Source organism: Macrobrachium nipponense, chromosome 2 (genome assembly GCF_015104395.2).
Source record: "Macrobrachium nipponense isolate FS-2020 chromosome 2, ASM1510439v2, whole genome shotgun sequence".
Taxonomy (NCBI): Eukaryota; Metazoa; Arthropoda; class Malacostraca; order Decapoda; family Palaemonidae; genus Macrobrachium; species Macrobrachium nipponense.
Genome location: NC_087201.1, coordinates 96,866,354 through 96,883,620, shown reverse-complemented (window position 1 = coordinate 96,883,620; position 17,267 = coordinate 96,866,354). Strand labels below are relative to the sequence as shown.

At 41.7% G+C, this 17,267-nt stretch overlaps 1 protein-coding gene across 7 annotated transcripts in view; it reads right to left on the bottom strand.

The window, feature by feature from the left end:
• The window catches only part of LOC135220814 (microtubule-associated protein Jupiter-like), a 92,262-nt gene that overhangs the window by 31,721 nt on the left and 43,274 nt on the right, over positions 1 to 17,267 (bottom strand). The window contains exons 1-2 of one of the 7 annotated variants that reach the window (XM_064258333.1): positions 14,763 to 14,909; positions 13,542 to 14,200 (exon numbers count right to left, since the gene is read on the bottom strand). The exons of 2 other annotated variants lie outside the window; for them this stretch is intronic. In XM_064258333.1, coding sequence (XP_064114403.1) covers positions 13,542 to 13,603 — 62 coding nt within the window. In that variant the 5' untranslated portion in view covers positions 13,604 to 14,200; positions 14,763 to 14,909. Of the gene's footprint in view, positions 1 to 13,541; positions 14,201 to 14,721; positions 14,910 to 17,267 lie in introns of those variants that run through there. 4 more of the 7 variants (XM_064258334.1, XM_064258336.1, XM_064258337.1 and 1 more) reach the window with 4 other exon arrangements.

The window sequence follows — 17,267 nt, the reverse complement described above, 5'->3', positions numbered from 1 at the left end:
GCCCTCCCTACCCGTACATGCCACTCACAAAAGGGAGGGCGGTACTATGTACTACCCTTGTCTCGTGCTGTAAATTTGAAGAGATTTGGAGTCAAACTACCTTCAAGAAGATTGTTAAATTAAAAGCACTGATAATCCATTAGATTTTTCTTAGGACACAAACCATCAAAGTGACTAAAGGTCACTAAAATATAACTCTTATGGAGCGTAAATATGAACCATTTACTGCCTCCTGGAGCGGCAGAACGTAAACAATAAACATCCATTTCGCCTTTCGGCTTTAAAAAGGGATGCCCATGGCAACACCCCACATAGGAAATTCGCTCAGAATTTCACATCAAATGTTATTGCAGTAGGATTACGCTCTAGCTTCGGGATAGGCAAACAACAGCGACTAGAAATGGTGAGACACAGACCAAAGTTCAGTACGATAACAATAGTAGCTTTTGATGAATCGTTAATGATGCTACGGCACGCTAAATTTGTTGTTCTCGTCCACGATTGTATTGCAATTGCTGAGAGTTACTCAGCGACTAAGAGAGAGAGAGAGAGAGAGAGAGAGAGAGAGAGAGAGAGAGAGAGAGAATCTTCACCCGTGGGGTGAGGATGACCTCCGTCGAGGTCCTCCCATTATATTGATAGACGTTTTGGATTTTGCGATGATCACGCATCTAGCATTTTATCTTTCGTCTGTCTCCTACCTAAATACGGCTCTCAACGGTACACTACAACTAGGTATACCTCATTCTCGGCCGAGGTCAACAGAGGCATACTGGAATTTGGGGAGCGGGCCCAATCAGCCCATCAGTCCCTCCTTGTCCGGTTCGAGAGTGGAACACTACATTTTGGCTCCGAGCTACGAGGCCAGATAATTAATATATATAAAAAATATTAGGTATTGGGGCATACAGTACCGAACTATACACAAAGTTACTGACCGTTTATATTACATACTAAAATCAAACTAATTATCATATTCCAAACTCTGTTCGCCGTCAGGTTTATGAAATAGTTTAGTATCATGTATCTGCAGATTATTTTTTCACTTAATTTCAATGTTGGGTAACTGGAGGAGAGCAACATCTGTTACTTCCATTCAATTGTGTATCGTATAACTGATTATGGTACAATAGGTGTCTTCTGTTGCAATTTTGATAAGAGGCATCGATTAATTATTAGTCTGACGCCGAGTAGTCACTGCAACTTTCTTCATATTCACTGCCAGTGTTGGAATTCCTTTGCTTGAGGTGTCCAGGCACTTTCTATTTGCTTGTTAAGTCTTAGTCACAGACGAATATGCGAATGCTATCATTATACGTATAGATTTATTCAACATATCAGCACTTCAATCTGTGGAAGGTTTTTAACCCAAGTTCCCGACCTTTTGACTCGTTCCTTGGGACGGTATACTCACTATGAATAACAATACCTTCGTGATGGCATCCAGGAATAAATGCTAAGCATTATGAGAGATTCAACGGACGCCTTAAGCAATCCAAACAGTACTTTGTTTAGTACGTATGGCAATCAGTGTTATTGCCTGTCCACTTTTAAAACAACGTATACAAACAAATATGTTACCATGTTCGGTCCTAATCTTTGTTCAATCTTAGCTCCATTATATGCATAAATCATATTCTACGCAATTTCACGTTCTACAGTTCTAGTCTACTGCAATGCACATCAAGTAATTTAAATATTTCTTTCTCAAACAAGAGGCCAGTGGTGCGTAATTAGCTATCATGTCACGTAAATATGAATGACTTATTAGTGAGCCCCAACTTTTCAACAGAGTACAGAAAAAGTTACAATCTGCATCTGTTATGAAAATAACGCTTCTTTCTGGACAAATCTTTGAAGAACGGCATTTCTCGTATAGCAACACCACATTCTCGGTTAAGGTTTAAACTGACCTAACTATAACTCGTTTTACTTAGTCCATAGCAATTCTGCATCGCGCAACTTCGTAAGCCTCAGAACACTACCTTGTGATACTTTTCACACGGGGGGGGGGGGGGGGGGGGGTGTTTTTTGGGTGGTGGAGTGGGGGGGGGGGGGGGGGGGGGTGGGGGGGGGGGGGGGGGGGGTGGGGGGGGGGGGGGGGGGGGGGGGGGGGGGGGGGGGGGTGGGGGGGGGGGGGGGGGGGGGGGGGGGGGGGGGGGGGGGGGGGGGGGGGGGGGGGGGGAGGGGGGGTGGGGGGCTACGGCAACCTGCATTTTTCTTTTTGTAGTTATACACTGTTTAGATTACGAGATAAAACACACAATGTTAAATAAGCAATTGGGAGTATCATTCGATCTAGGCCATACCTGTAGACCTATAGTAAACATATAAAAGCCAAGTCAACAGACACCTCCTGAAGCCAGCTCAAAAGACCCTCGGAGCACCGACTGGTCTGCACGTAATGCAAAGACAACCTGTACAGTTAGGGTCACATCCAAGCCAACACTTTGTAACAAGTGAACAAACCACGTGTAGCTGGATTCCATACTGAAGTTTCAATGCATATCTAGAAAGAGATAGCTCGTTTGTGCATATCCTTCTGCTTGGTTTCCTTTGTCTTAGTCGCTTTATTAATATTATTCGAAACAATCATAGATTTTGCCAGTGAACCTAAATTATTCATTCATTTGAACACAAAACATTTCACCAAAGGAATCATATTTTCCCCCATGAAACTAAAAAAAAAAGATCATGTTGCCTTGATGACCATAATTAACATTGCTGTCCTTAACGTTAACTTAACTGGCATTGTAAAATTTGTCATAAACTGACTGAGGAGATTAAAATGAGCCCCAACTAACACCCGTTCTTCCATTTACTCCCATTGAAATCTGGAGATTCAACGACCAAAATATGTGTGTGTGTCTCTCTCTCCTCCTCCTCCAAGCGTCCCCTAACGATCGTCCAAAGCGGTTGGAGGTCACTAGTTTCATTTCCCGCCCATAAATTTGTACGGTCCTTTCTTACTGCTGCACACATGATCAAGACGTTTGAAATATATTCTACTATGATTCAGTTGCTCTTTCGATATATCTTTTATTGCGTTTGTTACCAGAGAGAGAGAGAGAGAGAGAGAGAGAGAGAGAGAGAGAGAGGTGGGGTGGGGATAGGAAAGCCATGAGGAGTGCGTGGGAAGTGGAGGCGGGTGAGGATAGAAGGGGAGGGAGGGGAGGTGAGAGGACGAGAGCTGCAGGCGAGGGAAAGAGAAGAGAAGAGAGCGAGCATCCCTTCTCTTCTCTCCTCTCCCGCAGACTCCATCAGCTACTCTCCAAACCGTCTGCCTCTCTTCAGGAGCTATGACTCACCAGAAAACGTATAGTGTACGTCGCTACATAGCGTATACGTTCGTGACAGCACGTACACGTGCGCGCGCAATCATAAGCGAGCTACCAGGAATTCTTCGGGCACCAGGGGGAGGATCTTGCAAGCAGGGGAAATCACTACTAACGCGCAACTAAATTTTTCACCCTAGCAAAGCGGCCCGGGTGTCTACGTACTTCCATTTATGATGAATGCCTCACAACAATCTTACATTTGATCAAAATGAATGACCTATAGCAGCGTACCTGCTCCTCGTGCTGGTTCCAGGTCTCATCATTAAAGAGAAGAATGGGGGAGGGGGGTGAACCAACGTTTAGGGTCAATATTGGGCCATTCTCCTCCAGGTAGTGGTGGGTGAAAATCACGTCTCCGGCAATTCCTTGCTTATATAAATATGAACGCGTGTTTTCATAAATCTCTTCGCTTCAGCTAAGTCCTAGAAACTGCATCCGTTTCAGGAAATGTAGAACGTGCTCCACGTAGAAATGCTAAAAAGCAAGCTTTGGGCGCCCTTCTGCTGACGACTGTCCACCATCTTCCTCTCGGCTTTTTTTTTTTCGCCTTTGCATCCAAGCAAGCAGGGAAGAACAAACATCCGAGAGGCAAGGACGTGTGAACGTGCGCACACATATGCAAACCCACTCCAGGAAGACCACTTGTGACTTTTCTAGTGTTAAGTCGTAATGGAACGTTGGGGGCATCATTACAGAGAGAGAGAGAAGAGAGACGAGAGAGAGAAGAGTGTGAGGGGGGGGGGGGGATGGAAATACTGAAATAACTCCTTGCTATATCAAGTACTGTTTATTTGTTCTCCTTAACGTCTGTAATTGACACGGTATTATTGATCAGGGCCAGGAGGAGGAAGCCACTCCTGACAAAATCGACACCTGCCAAAAGTATGAGAATGAATGTCATATTTTCCGGGTGAACATCTCCGCAAACTGATGCTCTACCAGGGAGGCCTCGGATGCAGCAGACGCGTCAAGCTGGAACAAATGACGGGGACAAGAGAATCGAGTTCATTTTTCCTACAGGGTCATTACCTCATTTTTTTTCGAAAATCAATAGCGCAAGCACAAGGAGGGTTTTGGTAGGGGCAATAAGCCTCGCCCCAAGGGCAGACGGCAGCATATCTGGGACAAGGTGGGTTAGGCATGATCTCTTGACCTCACTCAATAGGTCAAACATATTATGACAGTTCATTAAAAAATTCCGTTTGACAATATGTGATGACTTGCGGCGCTTTATTCGAAGTGGATACCCAAGCAACAATTCGACCTTTTTAATGCAGAACCCAATGTTTACTGACATTCAAGACATTACTATGCTAACCGCACAGCGAGGCAACAACTACGCGCAATGCAGGAGTCACACACCATTTCTGTTTGTTTGTTTGTTTGTTTGGTGTTTTTACGTTGCATGGAACCCGCAGTTATTCGGCAACGGGACCAACGGCTTTACGTGGCTTCCGAACCACGTCGAGAGTGAACTTCTATCACCAGAAATACACATCTCTCACACCTTAATGGAATGCCAGAGAATCGAACTCGCGGTCACCGAGGTGGCGGGTCATGACCATACCGATCACGCCACTGAGGCGCTCATATCATTTCTGCAACGTACCTGACATCTATATTAATATGCGACACTAAGACATCCTGAAACAAGAGTGTCATTTCAAATACGAAATTATCATGATATGATTTAATGAGACCTGCAAGTTACTGTGTCAACACATCCTTCCATTTTGAATGAGCACAAAACAAGATACTATCAATGAATAGTTCTAGAACTACCACATTAGTCATGCCAAGGCTGTCAATACCCACATGTCACATTCACTGAATGTTCCTTGTGAGGAGGGTACAGCGCGCATTCACACCCAGACCAGATTCAGGACTACACTTCGTGTCCTAGACTACTTGCACGAATGCAAGTTCTCTTTCATCCCGGGAAAGTATTTTTGAGACCAAAATAGCCATTAGTTTTTCTAGAAATTCTTTTTCTTACTACTTCAGTATCAAAAGTGAACACTAAATCATCAGGTGCCATTTGTTGAATTGAATTGAATTAAATACGGAATTTAGGTCAAAGACCAAGTGTTGGGACCTACGAGGACCTTCAGCTTAGAAATGGAAACCGCCAGTAAAAGGTTTAAAAGGCGTCACAGGAGGAAAACCTCATCGTTGCACTAAGAACCAATTGTTGGAAGAGGGTGGAAAGTAAGATGGAAGAAAGATAATATGAAAGGAGGTACGTTAAAAGAAACGGAAAGGGGTTGCAGCTAGGGGCCGAAGGCATGCTGCAAAGAACCTCAATGAATGCCTACGGTGCACTGATAGCGCTCCCCCACTAACGGGGAACTCCATTTATTAACTCACTATCACATGTCGCTGATTAGTAAACTAGTTATCAATACAACAGACAGAAAAAACTCGACGGATAACTTATCCTTTCATTGAAATACACTTATATACAACCCGAAATGACTGGGAATTGTTTTTATTAATACTTTAAATAATTTTTTTATAGGCAGAACCCAAAAGGTGTCTGTGTTGATGGTCGGTCTAGAACCATTAGCAATCTCATTCCAGGTGCTTCTCAAGGTGTTCTTTGACTCGTGCCATTTATCATATACTACACTAGTTTCACATCAACCGTGCATGTGATGTCTAGGCCAGTCCCTTACGACGCTCCTGATTGGCTGCTGATAAGCCAATCACAGGGCTGGAAACACTCTCTCTCTCGAGGGTTCACATAGGCAGGATGTATGTTCCACCTCTCCTGAGGGACAGGTCTTTCAAAAGTATAACTCAGGAGAGATGGGACATACATCCTGCCTATGAGAACTCTCGACCGAGACTGACTTTCCAGCCCTGTGATTGGCTTATCAACAGCCAATCAGGAGCGGCGTAAGGGACTGGCCTAGACATCGGATGCACGGTTGATGTGAATCTACTCGTGACATGTGGCAAGTCTAGAAAACAAACTAACCGATTGCATACGCCGATGAAACTACTCTTCTAGATAGGCTTTCTCAAAGTATGATCACTAGTCGATCCCGAACACTCTTGCATTTGCATTCTGATTTACATTTAAAAGACACCGATTTAAATGTCAGTGATTCTTGAAATATTTTAGGTGAAACGTTCTGTAAGATTGAGACTTCTGAAAAGCGGGTACGTCATATTGCTTCCTCATTTTCTCAAAAAGTTTGTCTCACACAGAAATGTTGTCCAATAATGTTTCATGGTGAAGCTATTCTTCTTCCTGGTTTGAAGTACTGTTGTCCAGTGTGGTGGTCTTTTGTCAACACCCAATGTTTATTTCAGCTACAAAGTAAAGTTAGTTTATTATGTTTGTTGCATAAAATGTACCACATCATCCTCTGCACTCTGCAGGTTTTTTGCTCGCAACACTATGCAGGCTGCTGCTACAGTATGCTGTTTTCTAGTACCAGGTTTCATACTTGTTTGCTACGAGTTTGATCTTGGCTACAATACAAGTTGGAATAATTTGCATAGTGCAGTTGCCGAATCTTTCGATTTCCAAATATTTTAGCAAGGAGCAATTTTATTCCTGCTTTGGGGGCATCTTTTTCTTTTTTTTTCTTCCTCACTTTCATTTCTCTAAATCCTATAAGTTGCCTCTCTGCAGCCTGACTTAATTTTGCAGCCCTCTTGGTTTTATAGTCTGTTGACTGTCATTAGGGATTTCAGCTGAAATTTTCAAAAATGGAAAAAGGTAACTTTTCATTCACCAAAACTCGGCTTATGCCAGGAAAACTATGACAGGCATTTAAAAACCCCACCCTTTCTTAAAATTAACTTACTACTATCCCTAAACTGTACTGTACTTAAGCAAGCAAATCCTCTACCTTAAGACAAACCTTTCAAAAACTCGACACTCCTCTTGGTGGAAAAAAAAAAGCAACCGGGATGGTAATGTCTTTATGTCATTCGTACGAACTCTGAGGCTTTAAGCAATCATTCACTTCGTAGGGTTTCTATTCCTTCATGCAAATTTACCCATCAAGAATATCATCACTCAGGGACAAGGTACCTTACGGTACACACACTTATCAAAATGTTAACTTTCCAAGAACAGTCTTTAAGTTATTTAACGTAGTTTGATTAATGACGCCCGTGGCAATCCGAGAAAGGTGTGTGTGTGTGTGTGTGTATGTGTGTGTGTGTCGTCGCGGGCAAATGATCGAAAAGCGCAGACAGTGTCCTGTTCAAGACTGTGGTATTGTCTTCGCCTTCAAGTGCACATGAGTCGGCAGCGCGACGCTGATGAATCATGTTATGTACCAGAAAGCACGTGCTCTGGTTGACGTCCAAAGAACAGAAGCCATAGGAGTTAACACGGCTAAGGTGAGATTACTTGGGGCTTAAGCGAACCGTCTAGAGTGCAGACCAGGCATCCCTGGAGTCTGAGGAGAAATGTAACGAGCTAGTCACAGTCGCCAGTTGGTTTGCTCATTCTGATTAGCGTTAAAGCACCTAAGTGATTCGAATAACTTGAATCAAACTTTCATTTATGGGCCATATTATAACTTTTGGAAAGCTATATCTGTCAACTGGAAGAAGCCCTATAGCTGTACCTACAGCAGTCCTGGATTTGGAGAAAACAAAAAAATGAAGGCATGGTCAGCGACAAAAATCGGTAAAAGTGCTCACAAGCACGGAGTTTGGATAACAGATAACGAACGAAGTCTCAGAAAGCAAAGGTGAAGGGGGAGGAAAGAGAAGACGTGGTTGGGAGATTTTGCAAGAGCAGTCATCACCCTAACCCTCCCCCCTCCCTCTCATACACTGCCTACTCATGTTGCGGTTGTGTCTTGGAGGAGTTGGGGATGGGGGGTTGGGAGGAAGTAGAGAGAGAGAGAGAGAGAGAGAGAGAGTAGAATTCATACGTTCATGGGTACAAGGAGCGATGGCAGACATTCTCCAAACTTACAGATGGGGAAAAATAGAGAGAAGAATCAATAGTCTGCCCACTCACTCTCCCTCTCACCCTTCCCGGCGGGCCCACTCCAAAGCCCCTCGTTGAAAATGCCCATTTTCGGGAAACGGCGAAACTGGAGGAAAAATGACGGAAGAAAAGGGAAAGAAACTCGGGACAAAAAGTGAAAACTGGAAGCAGCAGCAATTCAGAAGATATACATCTATTCAAAATGAAATGGATCCAAATTTTTCGTGACAATGATACAATGCTTTTCCAAAAGGTGACACAAATGTCTATAGCCAGGGATGCACTGAATCTTAAAACTGTAAATATTGTCATTACTCGGTTTACGAAGAAATGTTATATTTGATATCTGGGCGTTGCACTTATTTTATGCAGATTAACTGTGATAAAATCTATGGCTCGTCATCGTGTAGAAGCTGTTGCCGAAACCAAGATACCACGGCCTATTTCACCTTGGCTTCGAAACAGCAACTTCAATCTCAAATTCATTTATACTCTATTCTTCAATAAGTTTGCTGCATCCTGAAGGTCACCGGCCTATCCGCACACAGATCGAATAATGAATACTATTTTTCATCCAGTTAAGTGATGCACAACGTCCTGAAAAACTTTGAACCTTAGCAAGGCACTCCTCCATCCGCCCTCCCTTTGTCTCCTAAAGTCCTCTCATCATGAAGAGGCCTCTTAACTTGTATGAAGCCTAATCGTTTCTCTTCGAATAGAACGTTAGGCCGCCGCTTACTTTCCAGGAATGAAGGATCGCTTCACAAGACTCTCAGCATTACGTATATGGTAGTCAGTGCTTCAGCAAACCTGCTGTTATGGTTATGGTTTGCGTCTGCAGGCACAATTTGCAGACTGTCAGGCCTCTTGCAGCTAAAAAGGACGCTCACCAGGGAACACTTGGAGTATATTTCCTCCAAGTGGTGCACAAGATTTTCGATTCTACATTATACAAATCTGGAAAAAATGACTACCCAGTGATTGTCTCCAAAGTCAAAAAGTATAGAATGCGGTTGCCTGTCGAGTTGAGTGTCATCTTGGTGTCAACGAGGGAGATTAACTCCAGTAGGAGCAATTGGTGACCGAAATCACGCCTTGTTTCTCCAAACAAATATTGGAGCGAATTTTTTTCCTTTAAAAAATGACAAGGAACTTCACTGATTGCTTTTTGACATTCTTTAAAAAGTTAGGACAGATCACGTTTTAGAATGGTTTCTAAACCGTTTCAAACGTGTTCAGATCACATAACAGTCATTGTAAATCTTGATCAAGTTTCAGTGTTACGGTATCATCACATCCAAACAGCAGAAATGAGGCGCCGAAACCCTACAATTGTTCCTATATATGGAGCATAAAGGTTTTGTATTCGTGACCGAGAACAATACAACTTACCGAATGCATTACATGAAATACCTAAGCCGCCAGTCAAGTTAAGTTGTCGATGTGCGATGTTACACAGAAACCGATTACAAAACCTATTCCAGTTCTAAATTTATATAAAATTAATTTAGTCTACGGACTGCCTGCCTGGTGAATTCAACCTACGATAATTGTGACTTATGAATTTTAGGTGGCCAAACAAAGTACTGCTTGGGTAACCTCAGCCATTCAGCGCTCCATGTAGCGAAAAGAGGGGGTTGGAGCGGTTGAGCAGCATGATTAGATCTACAAACTAAAGCACAATACAAGTGAAACTGGGAGAAAAGAAAGGAAGTGGGGCCGGAGGTCAGGGGCAAGACTAAAAAAGGGCAGTGCAACTTGGAGCTGAAAGAAAGCTGCAAACAGCCCTATTAACGTAAAACCTTCAGTCCACCACGTGAGATGCGCTGACCGTCGTCTACCCTTAGCAAGGTTGCGACACTGCGGCAATTTCTCGTGAAGCTCCTCGACTATATTTCAGATAACTATCTGGTAGTGTAGCTTTGGTCTTCCAAAATATGTCGTCACCATTTGAAATGACAATCGAACTTCGGCAAAATATATTAAGTACACAAGGGGGTTCACTTCAATGTCAATTTCTTAATACAGCACATTCAAAAAGAAAGCCATTACGAACAACTGGAGCATAAAAGTCACCAGGTGTAAGTATAATAAATATAGCAGCTCCAAAAAGTAACACTCTCGAGTTCATTGTATAAAACCATAAAGAATGGCATACAGAGGAACTTCCATAGTAGGTTGGGACTAGGAGACTAAAGGCAAATTTTCTTTTGCCATAAGCTTATAACCAGCAAACATCTAACAACTCTTGTCAGACAAAGACTATAACAAATTGGGAATGATGATCCAAATGCTTCTCTTAATAATCTAATAATATTGACAACCTTCCTTAAATCGCTCTTGGTGGACTATATCTTCTGCCAATTGACTTCAGTCATGTTTATGATGGAAGAGGACAATCACAACCACTATGTGTAAAACAAGAAAGAAAATACAAATACAGGCTCCTTGATTTGTTTGTTGATTACTGAACACCAGACCAGAACAGATAAGGTGATACACCACCATCATCACCACCTGTGGATTCTTTTCCACCGCAATTCTTTATTTGGATTTAGCTGCTGACTTCAATGAGAAAAGATTTGCATGAGCAGTTTCTTCAATGAGGAGCTGTCCATTTAATCCTAGGAAATCGAGAAGGGCCTTGCAATGGGAAAGACTCGTTTGAATGTGAATCTTGCTTTTCCCCAATGTTCATAGTTATCAGTGTAATTTAATCACAGAAGCCTTTTACTTCAAGTGGCCTAATGTTGTTTGTTTGTTTTTTTGTATGGTGCTTTTACGTTGCATGGAACCAGTGGTTATTCAGCAACGGGACCAACGGCTTCACGTGACTTCCGAACCACGTCGAGAGTGAACTTCTATCACCAGAAATACACATCACTCACTCCTCAATGGAATGGTCGAGAATCGAACCCGCGACCACCAAGGTGGGACGCTAATACCATACCAACCATGCCGCTGAGGCGCTTAGGCCTGATGTTGTATTGAGGCCAATGCAATTCTTTGCATACCAAAGCTTATGCAATTTTCAAGTGTTTTGTTTGCCAATTTTCTTATGCAGATTCGCAAGTGGCTCACCATCAATATTTCTGGGATTAAGAGAATGGAGAACATGGCAGCGTCATGAGAAGCGAGATAACCACCTCCTGTGGTGATTAATAATATCTATTACAATGAAGCCTGTGCCACACAATAAACCATTGCAAACTTTAGACAGTTACCACGGTATATTAAGCAAGAATTATCGCTATACTGCCATCACACGTTAACTCCCACTGGAAGACCCTGAGAGTTCTTAGGATTAAACCAGCAGATCCTTCGACTGCGAAACTCTGCTTACAAATCCTCTATTCCCAGACAGCCAACTATAATCCAGATACTGAAGTGCAAGCTTCGCGAATGAGCGAACTCTTCCGAGGCAGGTCCATGCCAGTGGTGCCAAGTAATACTTTATCAACTGAATTATCTTCTCATTTTCAAGTTTAATTCTTATGCATGTTCTTTTCTGCTCTATTTTGCATTATACAAGTATACAGCACAGCCGAGCGAATTTTTCTCTGCACCTTACCAGTAACATCTTGAATAAAATAAGGCCTAAGGAGGCTTCTGATTGCGCCAAACCCTGACTTAGGAAATATGTCTGATCAATTGTACACTATCGTACTTCCTGTCTCGATTTACTTTTCGATCTTTTAGCATCACTAACTGCAGTAAGTCACCTGCTTGCTCATTCCTGGTGTAGGCCACCCTTCAGAACAGAACTCAAGAACGCTCTCTCTTCAAGTGCTCATCAGTAAACAAGACTTCTGTGTTATGGTTTATAGTTGCAAGTCTTCTTCCTAGTAGTTCGAGTTAGTAATATGATTGGGAGGACGCTGCATTCACTGTCTGAATGTAGTATTTGAGTTGGCATGCTATATCTACAGTGTTTTCTTACTTAAAATCGTAGTCAATTTCCACCTATGTTTCATAAGTTGCTTACTGAACTGTTTGTTTTGATTTTAGAATTAGCAATACGTCATTAAGACTATCTTTCTAGTCTCATACATATATTCTTTGTTATTCTATCATCAGCATATGATGAACTTCACAGAAATGATACTACATGATGAATAATGCATTTAGTTCATTGGTGTTTATGAGAAAGGAAGCTGCATGTTGCTATATGGTATTTAGTAAACTAATTATTACATCCGGTTTACTATTTCATTGTATTTAGGCATTCATGTACTCGAGGACATACGTTTAAGTTATGACTATTTTTAGCCGAGCTTTTAAAAACTGTAAATATAATACAAATCTGTCTACCATATAATTTTTGAAGATTCATTCCCTCCATACTCAACTACCGATTCGACCTCAACAGTATTGAACTTCAACAATATAAAGCAATAATGTTGGGCCTGGCTACCATTCAGAGCTAGGGTGGTCACATGAACTATCTGCAATCTCGTGACTAGCCTATTTATATATTATTAAACAGTATTCAGTTATCAAACGTCTTTTAAAATGAAGAAATTCATAACTGTACAATAAAATCACAGCGACAAACATTAATTGCATGGATCACTTATACAAATATCTTTTTACCATGAAGTGTTTATAAATCATTATATAACTGGGGTGTCAAAACCTGCCGAGTGGGAGCCATTCCAAACATTCGTCGACAGCAGGATCTAACACAACACTTGAAAAATACCTGACACGTGCGTGACATGAACATGCTACGAAGGTTTAAGACAATAATCCTATAAAAACGAACCAAAACATCTTTACGTACCACTGCTATGTCACATTGAGATCCACATGCAATAGATTCATAGCTTAGAAATTCTAAGAGCTCTCCCATTATTTCTAATTTGGCGCAAGCTTTGAGACTATCAAAGCTGAACTGCCCTTATGAAGAATTGAATACATAGTTTAAGACATGTAGTACTACACCCTTATCATACAGGTCATCCTCAAACGATATTTTGACACAGAGCATTGGGTATTCACGCAACTCTATCTCTGCAACACCTATTAATTCATGATTTCGCATAGACTTAGAGGATTACCTGTCAAAATGAAGTGAAAGGAGGAGCCTCGCATATGAATTTTCCCACCAGTTCTACTTAGGAGGATGACTTTTTCATTGCTAAAGGGTATTTTTATTACAATAAAGTAAATTGCCACTATCGATACAAAATCAAATGAACAATGTAACGAGTGCAAAACGGAATGCAAAAAAAACTCACCTTTTTTTCCCCATGCCCACTCTGTCAAGCTCCACATGGCGATATGCAGCGTATGTGGCCATCACCACCTTTTGATAACTTAGCACCTATGAGATATTCAACTGCACATATGTTTGTAACACCTGCGCACCCAACTCACGTCTATTCTTTTTGAGTTCTCTCCGCAGTGACTACGGGCAAGCAAATGGCATGTTTTCTGCTGTGAAAAGAAGTTCTATAGTTGAGTACATCTGTGCTTTTGATTTACCTATTTTGTTCCTCCCTTTTGGCCTAATTACTTGGTCACGAGGTCAGAGTTCTAAAAGAACATACAGTCATGGAAGCTATTAAACATCATATTCTTTTCAAGACCGAATCTAAGAGTTTTCAGTCGAGTCTTTCTCTTCCAAACGACGCAAATGCTGCTGTCCCTGTCCCGGAGCCGTCGCCGTGAGCTCAAGAACCGCCGGTTCGTGAATCCCCCGATTTCAAGGTTAAGTCTTGCACTCTACAAAACCCCACTTTAACCAAGACACCGGTTTCCGCCAAAGTTCACTTTATCTGGATTGTTATTCTTGGGAAACTTTTATTATTTCGATTACTCTTATTCAGGAAGGTGCAATATTTTCTTTCTTCTTTGAAACAATTTCACTCTCCTTTCCTCTGATATTAAATTAATCCTGTACGAAATAAAACGTTGAATATGAGATGCTTAGTTTTGTAAATTAAACTAAAAACGCGCAAACGAAAGAGAATGAAGACTTATAACTGTGGGGTATAATATAAATAAAAAGTAAGTATTCTAACAAAAGACAACGGAAGACAACTTCCCAGAAGCCATCCGAGGACAAACTGCTCTAGTTAGGGGTCATAAGTCAGGCATGGAAACCTTGAATATGTCTGGCAGGAATAGGGAGGGATTCACCAATCAACTTTAAAAAGCAAATGGGAGACTGCGGGATTCCATTAACGCAAATGAAACCGTAACCAAAAACCGTCAGTAAGATCAAAAATAAATGTGAGTGTCTGGTCAAATAAAATGTAAACAATTAGTTGAGGGCAGATTGAAATGTTCCACTCACAAGTCTTCAATAGACTGGAAACACTTCACTTCAATTTGCTTACAAAGAAAAGAACAAATTTCATGTCAAGTATTTCCAGTTTTACGTAACCACGAGAACAGACACACTGTCACAAATACCAAAATTGTGTTCAGTTCACAGACTCATTTCCACGATTTACCAAGAAAACTACCGGGCGTTAGTGGTACGGCCGCCTGACACCTTTTTTTTTAGAAAAGGAAATCTGGGCGGGAGGTGGGCGGACGCTGTTCACGCCGCTGCAATGGAAGCTCGTCTGAGCCCTGGACGTGTAGCGCGGGGGGCTTTATGCTCCCGGCGACAAATGCTCCCCACAACCCCCAATACTCTCCCTCCCTCCCCCCCAGAAACACCTCAACTCTTCTCTTTCCTTCCCTCCCCCCTCCATTTCCCCGTCCCCTACGGCCCCATCCTCTTCAAACCTTCCCATCCACGCAGGCCCTTTCCTACATTTGGGACACTTCATTTCCATTCTTTGACATTGACTATTACTATTTATTACATTTGGACTTGATGCTTTCGACAGGGCGTCCCAATGAGCGAGTTTGAATATAAACTTAAATCTGAGTAAGGTTGCATCCCAGTTCAACCATATATTTCAAAGAATTCGCTCTTTCTTTTTCGTATTTGATCAAGTACACTAGCAATAACTTTATAAAAATAAAGTATTTCTTTTGTCTTTCATGAACCGCAAGTGGCCTTGTTTCTTTCCTCACTGGTGAGGACCTCTCCACTTTCCTACTTTAAGAGGCGGCAGAATTAAGGCGAAATGCGCCGACCGACAAGAATATTTCTTATCTGGCCCACTAGTCAGGGGATACGCCACTTTGGAATGAAGGCGCATTCAATCCCAAGGGCGTCCAGGATAAAACGTACCTTCAGGTCGGGTTGGATGAATAGCAGCTTTGGGCCTGGTCTTCAATTGTGATCAGAAAAAATTCCACCAGATATTATTTTTCATTTTCGAAACAAAATTATAACTTCTCGTAATAAGATTTGGAAAATTGAACAAGTTCACCTTCATGTGTCCTACCAAGTTCCGTTTCTCGATTTTTTTTTCTTTCTTTTTTTTTTTAATGATTCCTCCAAGATCCCTTTTGGGTTTTTTTCTTTTTTACCAAAAATTTAGGTAAACAATAAGACAATTGGTTAAGGAAGGATGGTTACAAATTATTTCACATCTTAAATTCACATGGCGATTTCCTGTTTGGTACTTCATTCGTTTGTATTGCTTGCGATACTATTTTCACACAAAAAATAACTGTAATCGAACGTCGAAACCATAACCTGTTCTACTTCTGGCTAAGCTCTTATCATGGACCAGAGGTAGGTGTCATAACAAAATTGCAAGGTAACACTGCCTCCAGCCATTCATGTCCGGAGGGCATAAAAATAATTTACTGGGTACACGCTCAGAGAGAGAGAGAGAGAGAGAGAGAGAGAGAGAGAGAGAGAGAGAGAGAGAGAGAGAGAGAGAGAGAGATTAAATCACCACGCCCGCTGAAAGGTACCACTGTGGTTTGCAACTTCATTTGGAATGCACCATCCTGAAAAGCTGACAAACAGACAAAGCCCTATTAATGTTAAGAAGGAGAGATTCTTGAAAAGGTCACAATGCACCATGAACCCATGAAAACGCAGGTGTGTGTCTCCATCTTCCACCTGCAGCTAACTTAGTTACAAGGGAAAATGTCACGGGATAAGAAGGTCGATCGGATGTCATTATTGAGTAACAGTATCACCGCACGGTCGGTACTGGAGGCAAGATTGATTTCTCTGCTAAAATGTTCTTATCCCTGGATAAACATGTTTAAGCTCTGACAAAAAACACAAAAATCGAAAACTTTACTTTTGAACGGTAAAAGCAAATTGCAGTGGAAGCCAAGGTCGCGGAGCGATAACGTCATGGAAAAGAAATCCCGTCATAAATTAGGTTGAAAAACGAATGTGCTCTCACTCTTCAGCAACAATGCACAAACTTTGCAATCACATTCAATTAAGAGACAAACAGGTCTGTCTGCTCTCCCCTAACAACAACCTTTCGAAGTCAGCCACCTTGTGACCACATCTTCATTCATTCAGCAAATCAATGTCTGTGCTCTTTCAACCAAGCTTTTTTTTTCCCGAAAGTTGGCCACACCCAACTCTCCTATACAATGGAGAAAAATACGTCACCTCGACTACAGGAGAGAAGATGATCATAATGCAATCGTCAGTCCTACCAATCTCGTTGACATTTTTCGACTTGCATCATTTCAAAATCCTAATCTATAGTTCTCAAGTAGGCAACAGCAATGATTGCACAAAGGCATAAATCTCTACTGAAACACTTGCAGATATTTTATGTGAAAGACTGAAAGATTCTATTCAAGTTGACCATGTTTAAATGAGTTCCCCAGTCTATACGAGATGTCAAAGATTAAAAGTATAATACATGACTGCAGTTAATATAATTGCGTCGTGTTTCCATCCTCTGCCTCTCATCTCATCTCTCGAGTTTATTTTTAGAGGCACTCTATCGACCTGGCGTCATGTAACATGCCTCTCTCTCTTCATTAACACGACTGCGTGAATTTATTCTGACAAGTCATTTAAATGTTAAACAAACAAACTGAAACAATCCGATAAAAAATTAAGATACCAAACT